At 46.7% G+C, this 24,055-nt stretch overlaps 1 protein-coding gene across 2 annotated transcripts; it reads left to right on the forward strand.

Annotated features, from left to right (window-relative positions):
* Positions 1-3,214: 3,214 nt before the first annotated feature.
* DHX33 (DEAH-box helicase 33) lies at positions 3,215-23,952 on the forward strand. 2 transcript variants are annotated; one of them, XM_055404264.2, is made up of 12 exons: positions 3,215-3,675; positions 6,734-6,894; positions 7,572-7,799; positions 7,956-8,126; positions 10,198-10,383; positions 11,113-11,224; positions 12,576-12,735; positions 12,888-12,976; positions 15,326-15,453; positions 15,983-16,186; positions 18,471-18,557; positions 20,321-23,952. In XM_055404264.2, the coding sequence occupies exons 1-12, from the start codon at positions 3,393-3,395 to the stop codon at positions 20,627-20,629; spliced, it is 2,118 nt and encodes a 705-aa protein (XP_055260239.2). In that variant the 5' UTR covers positions 3,215-3,392; the 3' UTR covers positions 20,630-23,952. The 2 variants fall into 2 exon arrangements, with proteins under 2 accessions (XP_055260239.2, XP_055260248.2); XM_055404273.2 differs by lacking the exon at positions 6,734-6,894 and having other exon boundaries at positions 3,548-3,675.
* Positions 23,953-24,055: the final 103 nt, after the last annotated feature.

Consider the following 24,055-nt stretch of genomic DNA (forward strand, 5'->3'; position numbering starts at 1 on the left):
CCTGGAGAATTCCATGGATAGAGGAGCCTGACAGGCTACAGTCCATGGGGTAGCAAAGGGTCAGATATGACTGCGCAACTGAACACACACATTCTTAAATACATATCTGCTATTCAACATGCACATTTTCAGTAGCCCCTGGTCACTATACCATCAACAACTAGAGGAAAATTACCTCTGATCTGGAGGAAAGGGGAAGGAGAATTTTTAACAGGTTCACAAACAGGGAAAGTCTCATTGAAATGAATTTTAGAAGGTGCCTGATGTGTATGCAGGTCAGGAAGCAACAGTTAGAACTGGACATGGAACAACAGACAGGTTCCAAATAGGAAAAGGAGTACGTCAAGGCTGTATATTGTCACCCTGCTTATTTAACTTGTATGCAGAGTACATCATGAGGAACGCTGGGCTGGAAGAAGCACAAGCTGAAATCAAGATTGCCGGGAGAAATATCAATAACCTCAGATATTCATACGACACCACCCTTATGGCAGAAACTGAAGAGGAACTAAAAAGCCTCTTGAGGAAAGTGAAAGAGGAGAGTGAAAAAGTTGGCTTAAAGCTCAACATTCAGAAAACTAAGATCATGGCATCTGGTCCCATCACTTCATGGGAAATAGATGGGGAAACAGTGGAAACAGTGTCAGACTTTATTTTTTTGGGCTCCAAAATCACTGCAGATGGTGACTGCAGCCATGAAATAAATAGACACTTACTCCTTGGAAGGATAGTTATGACAGCATATTGAAAAGCAGAGACATTACTTTACCAACAAAGGTCCGTCTAGTCAAAGCTATGGTTTTTCCAGTGGTCATGTATGGATGTGAGAGTTGGACTGTGAAGGAATCTCAGCGCTGAAGAATTGATGCTTTTGAACTGTGGTGTTGGAGAAGACTCTTGAGAGTCCCTTGGACTGCAAGGAGATCCAACCATTCCATCCTAAAGGAGATCAGTCCTGGGTGTTCATTGGAAGGACTGATGTTGAAGCTGAAACTCCAATACTTTGGCCACCTGATGTGAAGAGTTGACTCATTGGAAAGACCCTGATCCTGGGAGGGATTGGGGGCAGGAGGAGAAGTGGACGACAGAGAATGAGATGGCTGGCTGGCGTCACCAACTCAATGGACATGAGTTTGGGTAAACTCCGGGAGTTGGTGATGGACAGGGAGGCCTGGCGTGTGGCGATTCATGGGGTCGCAGAGTCGGACAGACTGAGCAACTAAACTGAACTGAAGTCTTTAAAATGAGTTGAAGCTTCCCATGAATTCTCTGGAAATCGCTTCTCCTGTACACAGAGCAAACAGCTATTTGCCAGTCTTTCTGTGGTGAATTGGCAAATCCTCTAGAGTTTTGAATTTAGGAGGGGAAGGAGGAACTAATTGTATCCTATTTCCTGCTGGAGTTCTAAATCTTTTCATTGATTGTCATGTGTATGATAAGACTGGGAGTCCTATAAAGAACTTGAGAGGAATAGTCAGGGAATAGTCTATTCCTGGCAGGAATAGTCAGGGAAAGGAAGGGTAAAAGACAATTTTAATTCCATCAGACTTCCTCTTCCCCTGTTTGTATTACAGGAGCAGATCACCTCCATTGGGATAGCTACTTTCTGAGGAGAATGTATGATTGTCCTAGAATGTATCATGCATTTCCTTCTTTTTCTGTAACACAAGATGATCACAAGTATCCTTTCACAGTTACTGTGACTTCTGAGTCACCTCAGAGTTTCAGTTTCTTCGTCTGTAAAATGGGGATGACATTAGTATCTAGCATATAACATCAGTTGTTTGGAGGACTAAATAATGCAAATGCTTGTGTGTTCCTCACAGGGCTTCCCTGATAGCTCAGTTGGAAAAGAAGCCGCCTGCAATGCAGAAGATCCCGGTTGGATTCCTAGGTTGGGACGATCCGCTGGAGAAGGGATAGGCTACCCACTCCAGTATTCCTGGGCTTCCCTTGTGGCTCAGCTGATAAAGAATCCGCCTGCGATAAGGGAGACCTGGGTTCGATCCGTGGGTTGGGAAGATCCCCTGGAGAAGGGAAAGGCTACCCACTCCAGCATTCTGACCTAAAGAATTCCATGAACAGTAGTATAGTCCACGGGATCGCAAAGAGTCAGACACAACTGAACGACTTTCACTTGTGTATTCCTCATTAATTTTACAAACTTAAACACTTTCTTGAAGAGCGGGTATTATTGTGGCAGAGAAAAGGGAAACGTGTGTTTACAGGAGAGAGATAGTGTTCAGTTCAGTTCAGTTCAGTCGCTCAGTCGTGTCCGACTCTCCGCGACCCCATGAATCACAGCACGCCAGGCCTCCCTGTCCATCACCAACTCCCGGAGTACACTCAAACTCATGTCCACAGAGTCGGTGATGCCATCCAGCCATCTCATTTTCCGTCGTCCCCTTCTCCTCCCGCCCCCAACCTTTCCCAGCATCAGAGTCTTTTCCAGTGAGTCAACTCGTCTCATGAGGTGGCCAAAGTATTGGAGTTTCAGCTTTAGCATCAGTCCCTCCAATGAACATCCAGGATTGATCTCCTTTAGAATGGACTGGTTGGATCTCCTTGCAGTATAAGGGACTCTCAAGAGTCTTCTCCAACACCACAGTTCAAAAGCATCGATTCTTCGGCGATCAGCTTTCTTCACAGTCCAACTCTCACATCCATACATGACCACGGGAAAAACCATTGCCTTGACTAGACGGACCTTGGTCGGCAAAGTAATGTCTCTGCTTTTTAATATACTATCAAGGTTGGTCATAACTTTCCTTCCAAGGAGCAAGCGTCTTTTAATTTCATGGCTGCAATCAGCATCTGCAGTGATTTTGGAGCCCAAAAAAACAAAGTCTGACACTGTTTCCACTGTTTTTCCATCTATTTCCCATGAAGTGATGGGACCAGATGCCATGATCTTTGTTTTCTGAATGTTGAGCTTCAAGCCAACCTTTTCACTCTCCTCTTTCACTTTCATCAAGAGGCTTTTGAGTTCCTCTTCACTTTCTGCCATAAGGGTAGTGTCATCTGCATATCTGAGGTGTTAGCAGGACAATAAAACGGACAAGATGCCCGCGGTTGCTATGCAGTTAAGGTTTCGCGGAACCGTACAGACCGTCTTTCACTGTTGTTGCTCCGGATCTTTTTCCGGTTGTACCTCAAACCCTGCTCTCCCCGCCCTCAGGAAGTGAAAGCCTCGCCACGCTCTCAAGTGCATGCTGGGAGTTGGAGTCCCGTTAAAGGCTGCCGGTGGCCGTGAGATGAGCCGCGTCGCTGGGAGCCGTTAGCACGTGGCGGGAAGGGGCGGTGCGCACTAGTTGTCTGCTCCCGAGAGCCGCGGGAGCTGCCCGCCCTTGCGCCTCGCGTCGCGGCGCCTCCCGTCTCGGTGCCCTCCCGACATGCCCGAGGAGGCGGGCTTCCCGCCGACCAAGAAATTCCGGCCGAGCGCCGGGCCTCCGAGCCGCGCCGGGTCCTGCCCTCCCGGGCGGCGTGCGGTGATGCTGCTGGCCGCGGGCGGCGGCGGAGGAGGTGGAGGCCGGAGGCAGCAGCCGCCCCTGGCCCAGCCCTCGGCCAGCCCCTACCCCGAAGCCGTGGAGCAGCAGCGCCGGAATCTGCCCATCTTCCAGGCGCGAGGCCAGCTGTTGGCCCAGCTCCGAAACCTGGACAGCGCCGTCCTTATCGGTGAGTGACCGTGCCCGCGGGTCCTTCTTCGCTCCCCGTTCGTTCTCTTGAGAAAACAGCTTTTCTTAGTGCTTCTCACCGTCTTTCATCCGTTTCTGCAACAGACCTTACCGCTTATTTCTGTTCGGGGCCAGGAGAGGGGCCTCGGAAGAAAGTCGGACAGTCCCCCTTTCTGGAGGTGCTCACAGTCCGGGCGAGTGACCACGCGTTAGGCAGAAACTCGCCTTATGGGCTGGAAGGGTAGAGGGATGCACCGGAGACTTGGGGGAGTTTAGAAAAGTGGATCTGAGCCGGTCCGGAGGGGACTGCGAGGGGATGGACCTAGAAAGGCGTTGGACAGAGGAGAGAGCCTGCAGTATAAAAGACGAAGTGGAGACCAGACAGTACAGTCTGGGGGAAGAAGTAGTTTCTGGTGCACTAATTGAGGCAGAGTTGAGGGCCGGGAACCAATTGCAAGGGGCTTTGATCCCCAACTTTTTAAGTAGGAGGAGTCTTTGAAGAATGGAGAAGATGAGCCTCCAAAGGGGGAAGGGGATCCAGGAGAGCTGATAGTCTAAGGAACAGAATTGTAAGAAGAAGGGAGTGAACAAATGCAAAAATGAAGTCCGGTAAGTAGGGACCCAAAAATGCCCACTGGATTTAGTGGGAGTTATTGATTGGGGATGGAGGTGAGTGCTGTTTTGGCAGAGCTGCAGTATGGGAGCTGATTTGTCATTGGGCTGGAAGTGAGGAAGTCATGAAGGCAGTGGGAACAGACTTCTGTTTGGAGGAGAAGCAGGGAGACCTAGCGGAACTTGCAGGTCTTCGTAGTTCAAGGGAAGAACTCAGTAGAGAGGGAGGCTGAAGATGGAAAGTGGGCACTAACAGCAGAGATGGAGGGCATGGGGAAAGGGGGCCCTTGGCAATAAGAGTTAGATCTAGCGCTGGCCTGGTATAGAAGGAACGCCATGCAAGAGGTTAGGGGGCTGGAGGAAGGTGGTAAGAATGGGGTGACTGCAGAAGAGCTTGTAGGAGGAGATGGAGGGAGACTGTCTTTGAGGATTTCACTTTTTCTATGAGGTAGGTGTGGGAGCTCTGCTGAGAATGGGACTTACAGGGTCCTTGGGGGAGGATGGGGACAGAGGAAACGGGCTGCAAAAACAAGAACAAGGATCAGCCATGGTGCTGGGACCCAGGTGCATTTGGCCCCATGGCAAATTAAGTTCGTTGTCAGCCCAGTTGGGTTATTTTACTATAGTGATACTCAGTTTCTTTCTTTATTTATTTTTTTTAATTTTTAGCTGCATGAGGTTTTTGGTTGTGGTGCTCTGACTTCTCTGGTTGCAGAGCACGGACTCCAGAGCTCCGGCTTAGTAGTTGCAGCGCTTGGGCTTAGTTACTTTAAGCATGTAGGATCCTACTTCCACCAGGGATGAAACTTGCATTCCCTGCCTTGGAAGGTGGATTCTTAACCACCAGACCACCAGGGAAGTCCCCAGTGCTCAGTTTCTTGGTGTAGGAGCAGAAGAGATGGGCAGGGAGACCTTGATCAAAGTTTGGGTTTTGCCTGATGAACTCAGTAGGAAAAGTGCAAGATAATCAAGTTTTTCGTCCATGATTTGTGTCCAGGTCAGGAAAGATGCGGAGAAGGCAATGGCACCCCATTCCAGTACTCTTGTCTGGAAAATCTCATGGACGGAGGAGCCTGCTGGGCTGCAGTCCATGGGGTCACTAAGAGTTGGACACGACTGAGCGACTTCACTTTCACTTTTCACACATTGGAGAAGGAAATGGCAACCCACTCCAGTGTTCTTGCCTGGAGAATCCCAGGGACGGGGGAGCCTGGTAGGCTGCCGTCTATGGGGTCACACAGAGTCAGACACGACTGAAGTGACTTAACAGCAGCAGGAAAAATGAGCCATAGGGGAGAAAATGGAAGGACGATGGGCCTGTAGGACTCAGTGAAGTTGGTAGCGGGGGGTGGGGGAGTGGGGAGTGGGTAGTGGTAGTCATGGAGGGAGGGATGCCCAGGCTTACAGTTCTTTATTCTGGTTGGGTGCTGGGAAGGAAACACTGGAGGGTAGTAATAAGGTTGGGTGCTTACTGTACATAGTGCTCAGGTACATGAAAGAGACAGGCTTCTGTCCTCCCGGGACTTCTGATGCTGGAGGCAAACAGAAATGTTTGCCTCACAGTGTAGAAACGCTCTCACACAGTGTAGAGTGATCAGTGATGGAGGAGAGATGAACGAGGCACTAAGGAACACAGAGGAGGCGGGTGCAGCCCTTGGGGAGAAAGTCTGAGGTCTAATTCATCTTGTGAAGTTTGTCACGCAGGCAGTGTGGGAGCAGATACTTCATAATCGAGTGGGCAAAGGCAGAGGGTTTGAAAGGAGGCGGCAGGCTGAGTGAGGAGTCAGCCATGACTGCAGTGTTGGAACAGATGTCTCTTCATGTCAGTACGTTTACATCTCCTTTATCCCTTCGAAAAGTAGGACTTTTTATATAACAGCTGTATTTCACTGTATGCTGTATGTCTTTATTGTACCAGTTACTATTGCTAACCATTTACATTGTTTCCAAATTTAACTGTCATGAGCAAAGGTGAATAAAACACTTTTGAAGCTGATTCTTTATGCACATCATTATATCCTTAGAGTCAGTTCCTGCAAGTGGAATTGTGGGTCAAGGGTATAAACATTTTAAAGATTTTCCTACTATAGTTTTACCTTCTGAGAAGTAATTCCAGTTAACACTCCACTAGCAGTATTCATGGGTGCACATTTTCCCATGACTTTATCAACTTATTTTCTTTCTTTCTTTTCTTTAATATTTATTTATTTTATTTTGCTGAGCCGGGTCTTAGTTGCAGCATAGGGATCTGGAGTTGTGGCATGCAGGATCTAGTTCCCTGACCAGGGATTGAACCCAAGCCCCCTGCATTGGGAGTGCTAGGGAAGTCCCTCGAGTATTTTTCTTATGTCTTTTCCTTCTGACTTTGATCTTTTGGTTTTTTGGGGTTTTTTTTTAGTGAAGTTTGTTTCTGTTCAGGTTTAAATGAGACTTGTTTTCTTTCCTAGGGGAAACAGGCTCAGGGAAGACAACACAGATCCCTCAGTACCTGTATGAAGGGGGGATTGGCCGCCAGGCCATCATTGCTGTGACCCAGCCTCGCCGAGTGGCTGCCATCTCTCTGGCTACCAGAGTCTCTGATGAAAAGAGAACAGAACTTGGGAAGCTGGTACCTAACTTCTTTTTCACTAACAGTTCTTGGTCCCCCACACCTCACTTCCCCCCTCCCCCGCCACCTCCCTGACTTTTCTATTTTTCTAAATAAGACTACTTATACATCTCAAGCTTCTTTCTTTTTTTCCCCCACATTTCTTTCTTGCCACAGTTGTTTCAGACTCAGAGTTCTTTATTAGTTCCTTAGAGATCAGAGGGTCTGTCAGTCTTATTCGCTTTGCTTTCAAAGTCTGTTGAAATTTATCCAAAGTAGGATAAATTAGTTGTTTTCCTTGAGCACTTTTAAGGCTTCAGTAACACTTGCTGGGTCTCTTGTCTGTATATCTTTCTACAAACTTGTAAGCATTTTCCTAGCATATAGGTGGTTATTGAGAATGAGTTCTAGAAGTGTGTATAAGTCAGATTTATTTGTGTTCACGCATTTGACTTAAAAATATCTTGGGCATCTTTTCACTTGCTTCGCTTGACGTGGCTGAGGGGAGGGCACTAGTGTTACATTCTTTGCAGAGTTTCTCATCATTGCAGTTGAGGGCGCGTGTCCATTTTCCTGGGAGCAGGGTAGGGTTGGAGTGGGTCATGTTCACTACACTAGCACCAGCACCTAGCGCCGTGCTGGGTACACTGGGTGCAGCAGACATGTTGGCTGGATGAATGAGTGGTATCTCTGCGCAGGTTGGCTACACGGTGCGCTTTGACGATGTCACCTCAGACGACACCAAGATCAAGTTCCTGACCGATGGCATGCTTTTGCGCGAGGCCCTTTCGGACTCCCTGCTCCGGAAATACAGCTGCATCATTTTGGATGAAGCCCATGAGCGGACTATCCACACAGATGTGCTCTTCGGGGTGGTGAAAGCTGCACAGAAGAGGCGAAAGGAGCTGGGGAAGCTGCCTCTCAAAGTGGGTGCAGCCGTTTTGCTGCGGGACTCAGGGCAAAGGTGCTGGGGGGTCAGGGGGAGGGCAGTGCGGCCTCCCAAGCAGCCTTCAGGGCTTGGCAGGGCACAGAAAGGCTGACCCTAGCCTTCCTCCCATCCTCTGCGCCCTTCTCGCCGCCAGGTGATTGTGATGTCAGCCACGATGGACGTGGACCTGTTCTCCCAATATTTCAACGGAGCCCCCGTTCTCTACCTGGAGGGCCGGCAGCACCCGATCCAGATTTTCTACACCAAGCAGCCCCAGCACGATTACCTGCATGCCGCCCTGGTCTCTGTATTCCAGATCCACCAGGTAGGCAGCAGGGAGTGGGTTCCTGGAAAGGCCTGTTTGACCTTGAACAGTCAGCCTTGAGAAGAAAAGCTGCCAGACCAAACTGCTTTGTAAGCTGTGTTCTTTAAGTGAATAAGGAATTCGTTGGCCATGTCCCTGTTCTTATACTTTTTTTTTTTTAACAATATCTCTCTTTTCCTCTAAAAAAAAAAAAGATTAAACCCTGACCAGCATGTTTCTTCAGCTGAGCTGGAAAACCTCCATGTATTTGAGCAGTGGCCTGTTCGCATAATGTGATCAGCACCCCCAGTAAGAAGCACATTTTGTGTTGCAACCAGGACACCACGTGTAGAACTGAGTAGAAAGGAGTCTTAGGAAACACTGCCTCCTTTTACTCTGTGTGATATTCTGTCTCATTGAAAAATAAAAAGTTGGTGTATTAGCCAATAATGGGGTGCAATTTAGAGTTTTCTTTTTAAAAAAATGTATCAGAGAAACGTTTCAACAGTTTTTTCATTTTAGTAAACATTTATTTAAAATTTTAAGTGTATCAGCTCATTTTTTGGTTTAACTTGTATGTAATTGACTGTTTTTGCCTTCCCATTAACTTTCTGAAAATATCTAGAAGGCAGCTTTTTGAAAATATTTATTTTTTTATTTAATTGGCTACTTCAGGTTTTAGTTGTGGCACACAGCATCTGTGGTTGCAGTGCACAGACTTTCTAGCTGTGGCACACAGGCTGATGGTTGCCACTTGCAGGTTTAGTTGCCCCATAGCACATGGAAACTTAGTTCCCCAACCAGGGATCAAACTCATGTCCCCTACATTGAAAGGTGTATTCTTAACTACAGGACCACCAGGGAAGTCCCAGTCAGCCTTGTTTAGCTGCCAGAAGCAAACTTGAGATAAGGATATTTTATGAATGATACCTGTGGTGCCGTCAATTTATGTAATAGCTTTGATGAGTCCTCCTAGTGATGAAGCTTTAATTGTTTTAGGTTTTATCCTGTCTATGTGTGTGTACCTCTGAACATTCGTCCTCTTAACACTGAGCTAAAAAAGTATATGCACACACATAAATACATAGATACATGTATGCAAACATAGCCATATTATATATACAGAAAGAAAAAAATGTGCTGATAGTCATTTAGTCATGTCTGATTCTTTGTGACCCCATGGACTGTAGCCTGCCAGGCTCCTCCGTCCATGGAATTCTCCAGGCAAGAATACTGGAGTGGGTTGCCATTTCCTTCTCCAAGGGATCTTCCTGAACCAGAAATCAAACCCTGGGTCTCCCACATTGCAGGCAGATTCTTTATTGTCTGAGCCATATCTGCCTTTATTATATGTATACATACATACAAATATAGGTAGTTGGACATGACTGAGCAACTTGCACACCTTCACAAATACAGATAGTTATTGAACATTTTTCAGTTATTTTGCCAAACAAGCACTCTACAAATGAATGTATCTAAACAGACTTCAAAGAAGATTGGGTCAAATGGGTATACGTACTTAACACTTAGATGTTCTTCCCTTCTAAAGGTGAAGGACCCAGTGAAACCTGAGATACAAAGCCCTTGCCCAAGTTCTGGGTGCTTTGGGGGTTTGTGAAAGTGCTTTTGATGGCCTCATTCAATAAGGGCTCCTTTTCCAGCCTCTGGCCATTTTCATGGATCAGGGTTTCTCTAAGTTGTCTCCTTTGTCCGCTTCATCTTTCAAGATGATTATGAAAGGAAGACATCTCCAGGCAGATTTTATTCTTGTGTGGTTGTGCTTTTTCATGGCATTGTTCTTGTTGCGAAAGCAATCTGGTGATTTCCCTTCAAAATCCCCTTAATTTTTTATTATGTCTCTTTCTTTTCCCCCTTAATTCATTTTTAAACATAGCTGGCTAACTTGAATAAGATGCAGCTGTGCATTTGAGGAAGTTTTTTTTTCCCCCAGGGGCAACATCAATATCTAGGTTCAGTTATGGCTCCAAAGTTAAGAATAACTGGGAAACTTCATTAACGATCATTGTTCTGTTTTGTGCCACCTGCGCATCTGTCAAGGCCCAGTAACCCCACTCTGCCTTCTCTATAGGAAGCCCCCTCCTCGCATGACATCCTGGTGTTCCTAACCGGGCAGGAGGAGATCGAAGCCATGAGTAAGACCTGCCGGGACATCGCCAAGCACCTTCCAGACACCTGCCCCTCCATGCTGGTCCTTCCGCTCTACGCCTCCCTGCCCTACGCCCAGCAACTGCGCGTCTTCCAGGGGGCCCCAAAGGTGAGTGCACCCTGTCTTCTGCCCAGCTCCATCCCTGGGTACCCAGACGGATGCACCAGTGGGGCCTGTGCCCCTGTCAGCAGGCTTCAGATAAGATGTGTGGACAGGGTGCCCAGGTATCTCTCTCATGAACTGGAAAGACACAAGCATGTAATGCAGGGCTGTAGACATGGCTCTCCCATGGTAGGAACAAGGAGATAGTTGGGCATGAGGGAGAGACGCAAGCAGAAGCCGGAAGCTCCCTGAGTGACTCTCCCAGGGTCTACAGTAAACAAGCAGGTGTCCAACATACGTTTCCTGGGTACACCCGCTGTGCCAGGTACTGTGCCAACACCAGACACACACTGTCCCTCATCCTCTTAAGAACCACAAGGCAGGTCACCATTCCAGTTCAGAAACCCTGAGGCCCCAAGGGATGAAGTGGTAGATGCCCATGGAGCACAATAGGTACCAGGCAGGGCCAGGATCCCAGGCCACATCTACTTCCTCCTGACTCTAATGCCCATCCCACCACCCCTCATCATCTCAACATAAGCCTTTAAGACTGAAACACACCCAGCCCCCCAACCCAATACTGACCCAACCATCAGTATTAATAACTGTCCAGATAGCGGAGTCATCTCTTCTGGATCATGAGTGAATTGTGACAGTTAGCGATGAGCAATATGTTTTCAAACTTCTGCATCATACATGTGTCATGTGGCTTTTTGGTTTTCTTCCTCCTTTTAGGGTTATCGCAAAGTGATCATTTCAACCAACATCGCTGAAACCTCCATAACCATTACAGGAATAAAATATGTAGTTGACACGGGCATGGTTAAAGCAAAGAAGTATAACCCTGGTGAGAACTTGTAGCCCCTGATGTCTCTTCTCTGTGTAGTGAGTGGCCCGTGGTCCCGCAGTTTCCCCACCTGAGCATTTCACGTCTGTGAATACCAGGCACCCCGTCTAGCAGGCAGGGCCAGAAAGACATGTGAGGCAGGGAAGAAGAGCCCATCTGTGGCAAACCTGGGGACAGAGGGTCAAGGACCTGGGCAGGGGGACTGAAACTCCATCAGAAGGTGGGCGAGAAGGGTGGCTATCAGGCCAGGGACAGCCTGATACCACATCAGAGGCTTCCTGGGAAATGATATCTGAGCACAGCTGGTTCAATCCCCAGTCTCCCAGAAAGAAAGCAGGACCCCACCCCCAGCTGGGCCAGGGCACTAGCTGTTTCCCGACTGTGTGCAGTGCGCAGCTTACTTCAAGTCATTTTTATTCAGGTCTGTTTTCTACCTTGTTTTATTCCATGGAGGATTTGAGACAGCTGACATGATAGCTCCCAGATGTTCGCTTCAAATGAACTGCTAAGCATTCAAGGATGCTGACTTTCACGTGTGTTTCTTGGGGACCATGTTTGTGAAAGGGCTTGGTTCTCCACACTGTCTGGCACAGCGTACACCTTTATCAAGAAAATCAGTCTCGTTCACTCCTCAGTGTGGTGACATTACACTGCTTCTCTTTTATAATAGAGCAGGAGCGAGGACGTGGCACACAAGGGGCTGCAGGCATTTCATCTTGGGGTCATGATCAATGGACAACCAGCCATCCTGGTTTTCTGGAAACTGGCTGGGTTTTGGCACTGAAAATGCCACCTCTTGGAGGACCCCTGAGTCCTAGGCTGCCCCAGGGGTTGTTTTCAACTGTGACCTAAGCCAAGGCCCCTGAAATCTACTCCCCTTGGCCACTGCCCCAAGCTCAAGGTCCTTCTGTAGCTGTAGAAACAGATTTCACACAATGTTCATAGTGAGGCCTCTTTTCACCACAAACCAGTCTGGTTACGTGCTTTCTGACGCATTGTTGTTTAGTCACTAAGTGGTGGCCAGCTCTTTGTAATACCATGGACTGTAGCCTGCCAGGCTCCTCTGCCCGTGGAATTCTCCAGGGAAGAATGCTGGAGTGGGTTGCCATTTCCTCCTCCAGGGGATATTCTGACCCAAGGATTGAACCCACATCTCCTGCATTAGCAGGCGGATTCTTTACCACTGAGCCACGAGGGAAGCCCACTTTTCAATGTAGCCTTGAGTTTTTCTGGACTCATGTGTTGCAGAGAGAATCCTGGGTATCCCAAGGAATGCTCCTCATTGTCTACATTGTAGAAGGAGTTTGTTCACATGATGAGCAGAGCTCTGACTTGGCCATTCTCCCACCAGACAGTGGCCTGGAGGTGTTGGCTGTGCAGAGGGTATCAAAGACCCAGGCCTGGCAGCGCACGGGCCGGGCCGGCAGAGAGGACAGCGGCATCTGTTACCGGCTTTACACGGAGGATGAGTTTGAGAAGTTTGAGAAGATGACAGTGCCAGAGATCCAAAGGTAGCCAGTGGGCCTACCCACCTGCCATCCGTCCCGAGGTCCCATCCCTGCAGCCTGTGTCTCCTCCAACTGACGCTCCTTAGTGGGGTGCTCTGCCTTGCAGGCCAGGGGGTCAAGCATCCTTGTGAACCACCTGTGTCTCCATCTTGCAGGTGTAACCTGGCGAGCGTGATGCTGCAGCTCCTCGCCATGAAAGTCCCAAACGTGCTCAGCTTTGACTTCATGTCCAAACCGTCTCCAGGTGAGTGGAATCTTCGGGAGGTGGGCACACAGAAAGGGACCGCCAGTGGGCTCCACACAGCAGGCCTTCTGGCACTCTCCTTTTTTCATTATTATGTATTTATTTATTTTTGGCTGTGCTGGATCTTTGTTGCTGGGCAGGCTTTTCTCTAGTTGCAGCGAGGAGGGGCTACTTCCTAGTTGCAGTGATTGATTTTCTCATTGCAGTGGCTTTTCGTAGCAGAGCACAGTCTGCAGGGCGTGAGGGCTCAGTAGTTGCAGCTCCTCAGCCATTGAGCACAGGCTCAGTAGTTGTGGCACATGGACTTAGTTGCTGTGTGGCTTGTGGGATCCTCCTGGAGCAGGGATCGAACCCATGTCTCCTACATTGGCAGGTGGGTTCTTAACCACTGAGCCACCAGGAAAGCCCCTGATGTCCTGTTGTTTAGTATAATTGGGGGGAATAACAATCTTAACTCCCAGAGAAGAGTCTCAGAATTATGGAAGAGACCCGGTGCTATTCACACCACGTTGGTGCAGAATCAGGGGCTTCGTGTCGGCACCATCTCGGGTGGGTTCTGTGGTCACAGAAACCAGGGAAGGTAGTTGAGGGGGGTCCATAGGTTACTACAGCCCCAGTGAACTTGGACTTTTGCAAAGGGACTGAACAGATTGTGTTTCTTTGCTTTCAACTGGAATTTGATGGGTCTCTGCCCTTCACTGGGAATCTTTCCATGGAGGAAGAAAAAATAGTTGGGACTCTTTGTCATGGTAGCTTAGCGCTCAGCATCCCTTCAACATATACCGTTTTCTTTTTTTTTAAAGTGAAGAAGTGCAATTGGTTAAAAAAAAAGTAAGCAGTGGGTAAGTAGACATGGACCTCCACAATCTTCAAGTTCTTAGTTTCCCTCCCCCACAGCCACCACTGTGGCCATTTCCTAATGTCTCCTAGAGAAAATCTATGTGGGTAAGTACATACAGTCTCCTTTTCAACACATGAATAGCAACACCCAATCAGTCCGTTTTATACCTTTTTTTCCTATCAATTACTAAATTCTTAACATAAAAAGGAGGAACAGGGACTTGCCTGGTGGTTCAGTGGTTAAGACTCTGAGCTCCCAATGCCGGGGTCACAGGTTTAATCCCTGATCAGGAAACTAAGATCCTGCATGCCACACAACACCCCCCACCACCACCACCAAATAAAAGGAGGAACATGCATGTCAGGTAGAAGTAGTGAAGCCACACCTGTATGCCCATTACTGGGGCCACCAAGCCCTGGAACTGCCCGTTCCCAGCCCCCCACCCCTCACCTCCTTCCCTCTCCTCCCTCAAGGTCAGCCATCACCCAGGTTTGATCTGTGATTCCCTTGCTTTTCTTGAATATCTATTCCATGCACAAGCATGGTTTCGGTTGGCATGTTTATGTCTCAATTTTCTGGTGACCTTCCTTTTCGTCTGTCATGTTTTGTAAGGTTTATGTTTGATTTATTTTCATCACTTAAATACTATTCCATTCTGTGAATAAGCCAAGATGCATTTATCCTTTCCCTGGTAGACATTGGCACCTTGCTTTTTTCACTTAATATATTTTATAGATCGGTTTTTCTCTGCACGTGTATATTTATTGCATCCTTAGTTATGCATCTTTATGCTTAATAGGTAATACATTTACATAGTTCAAATTAAAAAGGATTTAAAGAGTAAATAGTAAATAGTGTCCTTCTCTCCAGGGGCTCCCGAGGCCCCTGGTGTTTCCATTGTTGTGTATGTCCATCTGGAGACACAGGTCCCTGTACGAGGTTCAGGTATATCCGAGTGTGAAATTCAGAAGTATAAGTTTGCTGGGCTTCAGATTTACATACATATCGCCAAATTGCAGGCCACTATTTAAAAAGAGAATTGAGGGTTTCCCTGGTGGCTCAGTGGAAAAGAATCTGCCTGCCAATGCAGGAGACACAGGTTGGACCCCTGGTCCAGGAAGATCCCACATGCCACAGGGCAATTAAGCCCATGCACAACTATTGATCCTGTGCTCCACAACAAGAGAACCCACCGCAATGAGAAGCCCACACGGTGGAGAAAAGCCTGCTCGCTGCAGCTAGAGGAAAGCCCCATGCAGCAACGAAGACCCAACACAGCCAAAGATAAATAAGTCACATTATTTTTGGAAAATTTAAAAAAATGAAAAGAGATGAGCTGAAGACAGTGATATCATGAATAGCTTTGAAAAGTACCTCATGGGGACAGTGTGGTTGCGGTCTTTACTGTGGTTTGACTTAGGCTTGTCAGAAATGCGCTGATGTGATGAAGCAGCTGCAGCTCCATCCTGTTTCGAGTGTTCAACTCCTTTTCATGTCTCTCTCTCTAGATCACATCCAGGCGGCCATCGCCCAGCTGGAGCTGCTCGGTGCCCTTGAACACAGGGGTGGCCAGCTCACCCTAACTCCAATGGGAAGAAAGATGGCGGCTTTCCCACTAGAACCCAAATTTGCCAAAGTAAGTGACACCCTCTTCTCAGTCCCTTCTCTACCTTACAGGCCAGCCATCCCACAGGGGACTCCTCAGCCCAGTACTTCTAGATTCATCTTCACCTTTTCTCTCAAACAATTATCAACGCCTGCTTTGTATCGAAACTCGACTTATGTTCTGTGTAATTCAAGCTCATATTAAGTCATGTGTGTGTGCATACTCAGTGATGACCAACTCTCTGCGACCCCCTGGACTGTAGCCCACAGGCTTCTCTGTCCATGGAATTTTCCAGGCAAGGACACTAGAGTGGGTTGCCATTTTCTCCACCAGTGAAGTCATGAGCCCTACCTATATGGGATCATAGAAGAAAGGCAGCTATCTGTTCTACAGAAAGTAAAATAATATACAAATAAATATAAAAGAGCATAACTTATATTGTCGTGGTTTAAAAACACTTGCTCCTTCACGCCTTACAAGGGAAGCTGCAGAAGCAATATATGGAAATTCAGAAGCCAGAAAAAAACTGAACTCACACAGTGTTCATTGTGGTTTGCAGACCATCCTCCTGTCCCCCAAATTCCACTGCACAGAGGAAATACTGACCATTGTCGCCCTGCTGTCTGTGGACAGCGTTCTCTACAACCCTCCATCCCGGCGGGATGAAGTGCAGAGCGTGCGGAAGAAGTTTGTTTCCAGCGAGGGTGATCACCTCACCCTGCTCAGTGTCTACCGGACCTTCAAGAACACCGGCGGGAACAAGGTGGGCCTTGTCTTCTTCCTCTTCTCAAACAGGGCCTCCCTTTGGTCCTGTGTTTCAGGGCACCTTCCGTTTTTGGCTGTACCTCTGAAGAGCCACACAGAATGCTGGATGTCATTCCAGAGACGTTTGCACCCAAAGGTGCTACTAGGGAAGACGTGATTTCAGCCTTTCTCTCTGCTTGTGTTTCCCTCATACTTAACGTCGGCAGGTGAAGTATTAATACCTGGTGACCCAATTTCTTGGCTACAAGATGGTAGCTTTTGCTTGTGTGACATTTCCATTCCCGGGACCAAGATGGAAAACAGCAATACCTTCCTTCATTTATCAATAAAATTTTAAAAATAAATAAATAAAGTATTTGGGGGAGTTCCCTTTTGGCCTAGTGGTTAGGATTCCAGGCCTTCACTTACCATGGCCTGGGTTCAGTCCTTAGTCTGCCGAGTGGCTGCCCTTCCCAAAAGAATCAATAATTGTGCCATAGCATGCATGCTTTATTTCCAATACTTTGGCCACCTCATGTGAAGAGTTGACTCATTGGAAGACTGTGATGCTGGGAGGGGTTGGGGGCAGGAGGAGAAGGGGACGACAGAGGATGAGATGGCTGGATAGCATCACCAACTCGATGGACATGAGTCTGAGTGAACTCTGGGAATTGGTGATGGACAGGGAGGCCTGGCGTGCTGTGGTTCATGGGGTCTCAAAGAGTCGGACATGACTGAGTGACTGAACTGAACTGATGCATGCTTTAACGTTGTCTTTTAATGCAGTCAGTTCTTAAAAAAAAAAAGCCACCCCCTGGGTTTAGTAGTTGTAAACATTTTGCTCCATTTGCCTCAATTTATTAATTTTTTCTTGTTGGCCACTCTGCATGGCAAGTGGAACTTCCCTACCAGGAATGGAACCCATGCCTCCTGCAGTGCAAGTGCAGAGACTTAGCCACTGGACCATCAGGGAAGGCCATGTCAGTTTATTTTTAAGGCAATAAATGCTGTGGACACAGCAAGAGCCCCAAGCTGCTGCTCGTGTAGTCCTCCCTGCCTCCTGTAACCACTGTCCTGAAGTGGGTCTGGACCTCCCTGGGCAACATCGTGCTTTTACTTCCTGTCCACGGGCATCGTATGCTACACATGCTTCTTCACACTACCCTTTTGCCGCTTATTTCTGCCTCTGGCCCCGTAGTGCATATCCCGTCCAGGTCTCCTGTGCACAGGGGGAGGGTTTCTCGGGAGCCGACACCCAGGAATGGACCTGCTGGTCTAGGAGCAGCTGCATCCAGCTTCCCCAGAGTGTCAACACCTCTTTACCCTCCCCAGAGTCGTGCAGAAGAATTCCCATTTCCACCCGCCTCTCCAACTTTGCTGAAATGATTTTCATTTTTTCCAAGTTGCTGGATGTGAAGTAGTTGTTCAACTGCTAAGTCATGTCCAACTCTGCGATCCCATGGACTGCAGTGTTATAGGCTTCCCTGTCCTTCACGATCTCCCAGAGTTTGCTCAAACTCATGTCCATTGAGTTGGTGATACCATCCAACCATCTCATCCTCTATTGCCCCCTTCTCCTCCTGCCTTCAATCTTTCCCAGCGTCAGGGTCTTTTCCAATGAGTCGGCTCTTCGCATCAGTTGGCCTAAGTATTGGAGTTTCAGCTCCAGCATCAGTCCTTCCAGTGAATATTCAGGGTTGATTTCCTATAGGATTGACTGGTTTGGTCTTCTTGCAGTCCTAGGGACTGTCAAGAGTCTTCTCTTGAAGACTTCAAACTTCTGCTTACAGTTTGAAAGCATCAATTAGTATATCATTTATTTGAAACTGAACTGACTTGATTCCTCAAGAGATCAAGAACCTTTGTTTAAGTTTATTGTCATTTGTAGTTAATCTTCTGTGAGTTGTCTGTCCATATCCTTTGTGGCTCTACTGGATTATTAGTCATTTTCTGACTGATTTATAGGTGTTGTGTTTATTTTTTAATATATTCTGAAGGTCATCATTCTTTTTCCATTATGGTTTTCAATACGGTTCACACTTTTTGATATAAAGATATTTTCTTATATTTACTTTTGGCAACTGCAGTTTTCCCTCTGAATTCAAAATATGTTCTAGAAATTATGCTGGGACTTCCCTGGTGGTCCAGCGGTTAATTTGTGGTCAGAGAACTAAGACCCCGAATGCTGCATATTACGACTAAATTTTTTTTAATTAAAAAAAAATTAAAATAAATGTTGTGCTTTATTTTTATCTCTGTAGAAATGAGAAAACTGTGACATCTCTTTTTTTCTCCCTGTTCAGGAATGGTGCAAAGAGAACTTTGTCAACAGCAAGAATATGATGCTAGTAGCTGAAGTCAGAGCACAGCTGAGGGACATCTGCATAAAGGTATTTTTCTTCCTGCTTGTCTTTGGGGGGCTAAGCTGTCACCTTTTTCTAGGTGAAAATTCTCAAATTGCTTATTACTAGTGATCACAGAAAAACCTCTCATTGTAGGAAAATTTTTAAATAAGAAAGTAAAAATCACCCACAACTCCACCTCTCACCAGTTTGATCCATTTCCTCATGGCTCTGCTTTTAAATATATTTTTACATGGATAGTTATTAATACATTGTATATATGATTTACATCCAGCTTTTATAAACTTTAACAGTGTTTTCCAATGTTATTAGAATTCTTCCTAAGTTTTTTTTTTTAGTGGAAATACCTGTCATTTTTTTTTCAGTTTACAAAAGCAGTGCATACTTGTTACAAGTTGATAGAGTGCAGAAAATAGTCATATGTATACAGCAGAAACCTACACAACATTATAAAGCAATTATACTCCAATAATAAAATTAAAATAAGAAAATAGTGTTATATTGTGCAGAAAGTATAAAAGTTTCTCTAATCTTGCCCCTCCAAAGATAAGCAATAGTCCAGTGTAGATCCTTCTAGAATTTTTCTCTATGTATATATGTTTTTGTTTATTTGTCCACATATTACACATACATGTGGATATATAAATTTTCTTTTTTAAACAAGTTTGATGTATGTTTTGTTTTGCAGCTTGTTTTTTTCCACTTGGAATACTTCTTGAATTTCACTTTGTATGTGGGCTCTCAGTGCCTGTATATGTCTATCGTTCTTTTTATTGACTTGGTAGCATTTTGCTCCTGTCTTCACTACAGTTATTTGACCAAGTCCCTAGTGGTGGTCATATAGCTTTTGCTAGAGTGATCATCCTCCTGCACAAACATCTGTGCTCTGGTGCACAAAGGATGAACTTCTGGATGGGGAATTTAGATTTTGATAGACATTGCCAAGCCATCCACCAAAAAGTCTCCTGTCAGCTTATATTCCCTCTTAGAGGACATGATGTTTCTATATTTAATGACTGTTTGATGCACCATGTTTTACCTCAGAGGTGGGGTAGTTTGTGTTCACAGTCTCCTGTGTTGAGTACCGAGTGTCCTCGTTTTGCTGCCGTGAACAACTCTGTGCTGACCAGACGTCTCTGTGTGTAAGGCCTCTTCTGAGACAGCCCACAGTGCAGACCATCCACATGACCCTAGGAGACAGTTGTCACCCTTTCCCAGGCCCATGTCCAATGCCAGCAGCCTATTGTTAGCACTGAAGTAACTTCTTTCCAGGCTTCCCAGGTGGCTCAGTGCTAAAGAATCTACCTGCCAAAACAGGAGACGCGGAGTCAATCCCTGGTTAGGGAAGATCCCCTGGAGAAGGGAATGGCAACCCACTCCAGTATTCTTGCCTGGAGAATCCCATGGACAGAGGAGCCTGGTGGGCTACAGTCTGTAGGGTCACAAAGAGTTGGGCACGACCGAGCGACTGAGCACACAGCTCTTTTCACAGTAGCCTGTTCTGTTCTGTGTCGCATACATTTCTCCACCCCTCTTGTACTTGAATGGCTTTCCTGCTAGACCATCCCTTGGCTTTGTGAGTTTTCTCATCTTTTACTGACAGTAGAAGTGCACTCACCTCAGGCATCTGAGGCAGCTGTCCCGGAGGTCAGCGTCCACCCCGGACGTCAGCCTCCTCTGCGGGCCTTGCACCAGGCTGCACTGTAGGCAGTGTGGCTCCATGTACCATAGGTGGCTGCACAGTGCTCACGTCTGGGGTCTTTTCCATGTCTCGCTTCTCCCTGAACCAGATGTCCATGCCAATCCTGTCCTCCCGGGGGGACACAGAGAGCATCCGCCGATGCCTGGCGCACAGCCTCTTCATGAGCACTGCTGAGCTGCAGCCAGATGGATCCTACGCCACCACAGACACCCACCAGCCAGTGGCCATCCATCCCTCATCCGTGCTCTTCCACTGCAAGCCGGCCTGCGTCGTGTACACGGAGCTGCTCTTCACCAACAAGTGCTACATGCGTGACCTGTGCGTTGTGGATGCCGAGTGGCTGTATGAGGCCGCTCCCGACTTCTTCAGGAAGAAGCTGAGGACTGCCAGGAACTGAGCCGCCCTGGTGCCAGGAGCCGGGCCGCAGCCAGCCTCGCTGCAAACATTGGCACCTACCGAGGCCACAGTGGTTATGGGTGGGTCTTGCCTGGCCTCCAGGAGCTTGAGAGCCTCTTTGTCTAAACTCCTCAGACTGAACCACACAGACATGTAGGGGCCTGGGAGACTTCAAAATGATGCTTTGGGTTCTTGGTGGGCAACTTTGGGTGACTTCCTTTACTTCTGAACCTCAGTTTCCTGATCTGCCAAGTGGGAGTGATGATACTTGCAGGGTCAGAGTCATGAGGCTCAGAGCAGTGAGCCTGAAAAGAAAGTACCCAGAGCTGTGCGTGCCCGTGATAAGCCACAGTGGACTGGGTGCCGAGGTGCTTGGTTGGTGTTACTGCTTATGTACGTGCCATGGATTGGGTACAGCAAAACCCCCAAGTCCTCGAGACTGAGGGGGATGGTCTAGAAGGGGGACCACGAGAGGTCACAGAGCTGTTGACCTTGGATCTGTCTGAACATCTATCTGCATGAAGTTTTGTAACAGAGGAGATTAACTTCTGTTTCAACAGGGAGGTGCTGAGCACCTAACCTCACTCCCCAGGGCAGGGAGCTTTCACAGCAAAGAAGTGCTCAGCACCTGTCCCCACCCTGCTTTCAGGGAAGTTCCTGAGTGAAGGTGTTTGTATCTTCTGAAGTGGGAAAGCTGATCTTGTGTGTTGTCCTTCAGTTCAGTTCAGTTCCAGTTCTTTGTGACCCCGTGGACTGCAGCACGGCAGGCTTCCCTGTTCTTTACCGTCTCCCAGAGCTTGCTCAAACTCAGGTCCATCGAGTCAGTAATGCCATCCAACCATCTTATCCTCTGTTGTCCCCGTTTCCTCCCGCCTTCAGTCTTTCCCAGCATCAGGGTCTTTTCCAATAAGTCAGTTCTTCACATCAGCTGGCCACAGTATTGGAGCTTCAGCCTCAAGTCCTTCCAATTAACATTCAGGGTTGATTTCAGGTTGTAGTGTGATGGCCTCTAGCATAGCCTTCTCTCTCTGTCTGTCTCTGGGCCATAAACCCATGAGCTAAGGCGTGACCGAGCTGCACTTAAGACATTTCCCTTCTGGCCAGGCCTCTGGGGGTAAGCGGAGGTGAAGCCAGGCAACCTTTGGCTCATCTCATCCCCTCATCTAGTGTTTATGTTCTTTTATCTCATTTCCTGTGATCTTTTCTCCTTCTTAGGGACCAGGGGACATCCTGGCTTTGCTGCTGGCACCTCTATCACATTTTCCACATTTGTCTGAGGGGATTAAAGGGTCTCCACAGACTTCCTGTTCTCATATTTTGAGAAGGGAAAAGACACCAAAAGTCCTTCTTAACTATTTAATTTGAAAATCGTTGTTGTTTAATAGCTAAGTCGTGTCTGACTCTTTGCAACTCCATGGACTGTGGCCCTCCAGGCTCCTCTGTCCATAGGAATTCCCAGGCAAGAATACTGGAGTGGGCTGCCATTTCCTCCTCTAGGGGATCTTCCCGACCCAGGAATCAAACCTGAGACTTTCCCAAAAGAATGCTTTGGCCTGGAAAATGCCAAAATTATCCCTTTTATTATGCTTAATTGGTCTTAACACAATATACAGTACTCTGGTCATTACATACAGTGAATCATACAGCTTTTAAGCAGAGGCCTAATTGGCCTGAGAGACTCTTCAGAGATAATGGATGGCGTCTTCATTTTGGTTCAGTGAGACCCTGGTGGATAGGAACACCCCCTCCCAGGCCTCCTGTGTATGTCAAGTTTGCTCAGCACCAGCTGTGGGTCGGGGCAGTCAGACTTTTAGCCAGTGTTCCCAGCTATCTGGGCACATGTAAATACTTCCTGTTAAAAATAGTTACATTAAGGCCAAAGAAGATTCAACAGATCCTAAATACCCTGTCTTACTAAATTCTTAGATTTTTCTTGTTCTTACCAGTGCTGACTTTCTGAAAAGTTTTTCGTAAAAAAACTTAACTATTTTTCTTACTTATTTAAGAGTCCTAGGATATGTAGCCTGACTTGGTAAAAGAAATTGCTGTATTTTTATTGAAACATTCATCACACTGGTAAAAAATATTGGGAGTGGGGTGATGTATTATATTTCTCATAATGTTGCAAATTATGGTGAGTGAGACAGTCAAGAATCTTCCTGCCATGTGGGACACCTGGGTTTGACCCCTGTGTTGAGAAAATCTCCTGGAGGAGGGCATGGCAACCCACTCCAGTATTCTGGCCTAGAGAATCCCCATGGACAGAGGAGCCTGGCAGGCTACAATCCATGGGGTCACAAAGAATCGGACACAACTAATCAACTAAGCACAACGTTCTCTAGGGCATGTAAAATTTAGCTTTTAATCATTTTTGTGCACCTCAAAGTTCCTGAACTGTTTCAGGAAATGTATTTTTTCTGAGCAGGAGTAAGGGGTAAAATATCTTCTAGATAAATGTAAGTAGCTTCTATGTTTCTGTACAAAGATATTTATCACTGTAACATTCTGATAGAGTTTTGATACAGTAGTTTTTTATCAGGCTTTTTAAAAAGTTAATTTTCAAGTAACTGCTCAGGGATTAAATCAGATTGGAAAAGCCTATCCCTGCTCCATGTTACTACAAAGAGATACATGGTTGTTTATACCTAGCTGCAGGGCACAGATAAGTACACTTTAAACTTTCCAATAAAGTTAAATGTTTCACAGTAATGTTGCAATCTCATCTTGAGCTACTCTTTTCAATCCCTAAAATCTCTGGTGGTGTGTCACCTTTTTTTTTTTCCAACCTGTGAAATCCATATCTAGGTGAACCACTAGTTCCCTTGAGCACCTTTGCTGCTGCTAATAAATAGATGCACTCCAAGCAGATTTCATGCCTCAGATGTTTGTCTTCTGCTTCTAATAATCATGGAGGGCAGCACAGATCCCATTTACAAGGGGAAGAACTGCTCAACACCCAGTTCTTGGTAGAAACCCTTCCTTAATATTGCATCTCTGCTAGGAATAAAGAGATGCCAGAAAGGAGACAAGTTTGTGCTCTGTGGAAAGAACTGATTATGTACTGTGATGCATAAATCCATTTAATCCAGCTCTCAAAAAAACCTGTGGCCAGGCATTAAGATACCATTCCTTGTGAATATAAAGAAACGCTACACCTGTGGGGAAGCAATAATTTTATTATATTTGATCAGAATATTATCACTTGCAGGAAAAAGCTCAGTTCAGATTTATGTTGTGTTTTGAGACTCTTATTCAAACAGGCATAGGTCTGTAGAAGCATCAGCATTTGCACATGACTCAAACCCATTAAAAGTGAATCGAGTACATACTGTGTGTGGCTTCTTTCTTGGGTCTCCTTTCCCATATTCACAGAATGCTGTTTAGAATATACTAATATTAATCATATCTTTGCCGCTGATTTGGAAAG

Source organism: Moschus berezovskii, chromosome 20 (assembly GCF_049115385.1).
Source record: "Moschus berezovskii isolate FMDL1 chromosome 20, NW_MosBer_1.0, whole genome shotgun sequence".
NCBI classification, from domain to species: Eukaryota; Metazoa; Chordata; class Mammalia; order Artiodactyla; family Moschidae; genus Moschus; species Moschus berezovskii.

Excerpts from the sequence above, each read along its gene's own strand:
- DHX33 (XM_055404264.2), top strand. The coding sequence starts at position 3,393 with ATGCCCGAGGAGGCGGGCTTCCCGCCGACCAAGAAATTCCGGCCGAGC. Across the intron at positions 8,127-10,197 it reads CTGTATTCCAGATCCACCAG|GAAGCCCCCTCCTCGCATGA; the intron begins GTAGGCAGCAGG and ends CCTTCTCTATAG. Across the intron at positions 16,187-18,470 it reads AGAACACCGGCGGGAACAAG|GAATGGTGCAAAGAGAACTT; the intron begins GTGGGCCTTGTC and ends CTCCCTGTTCAG.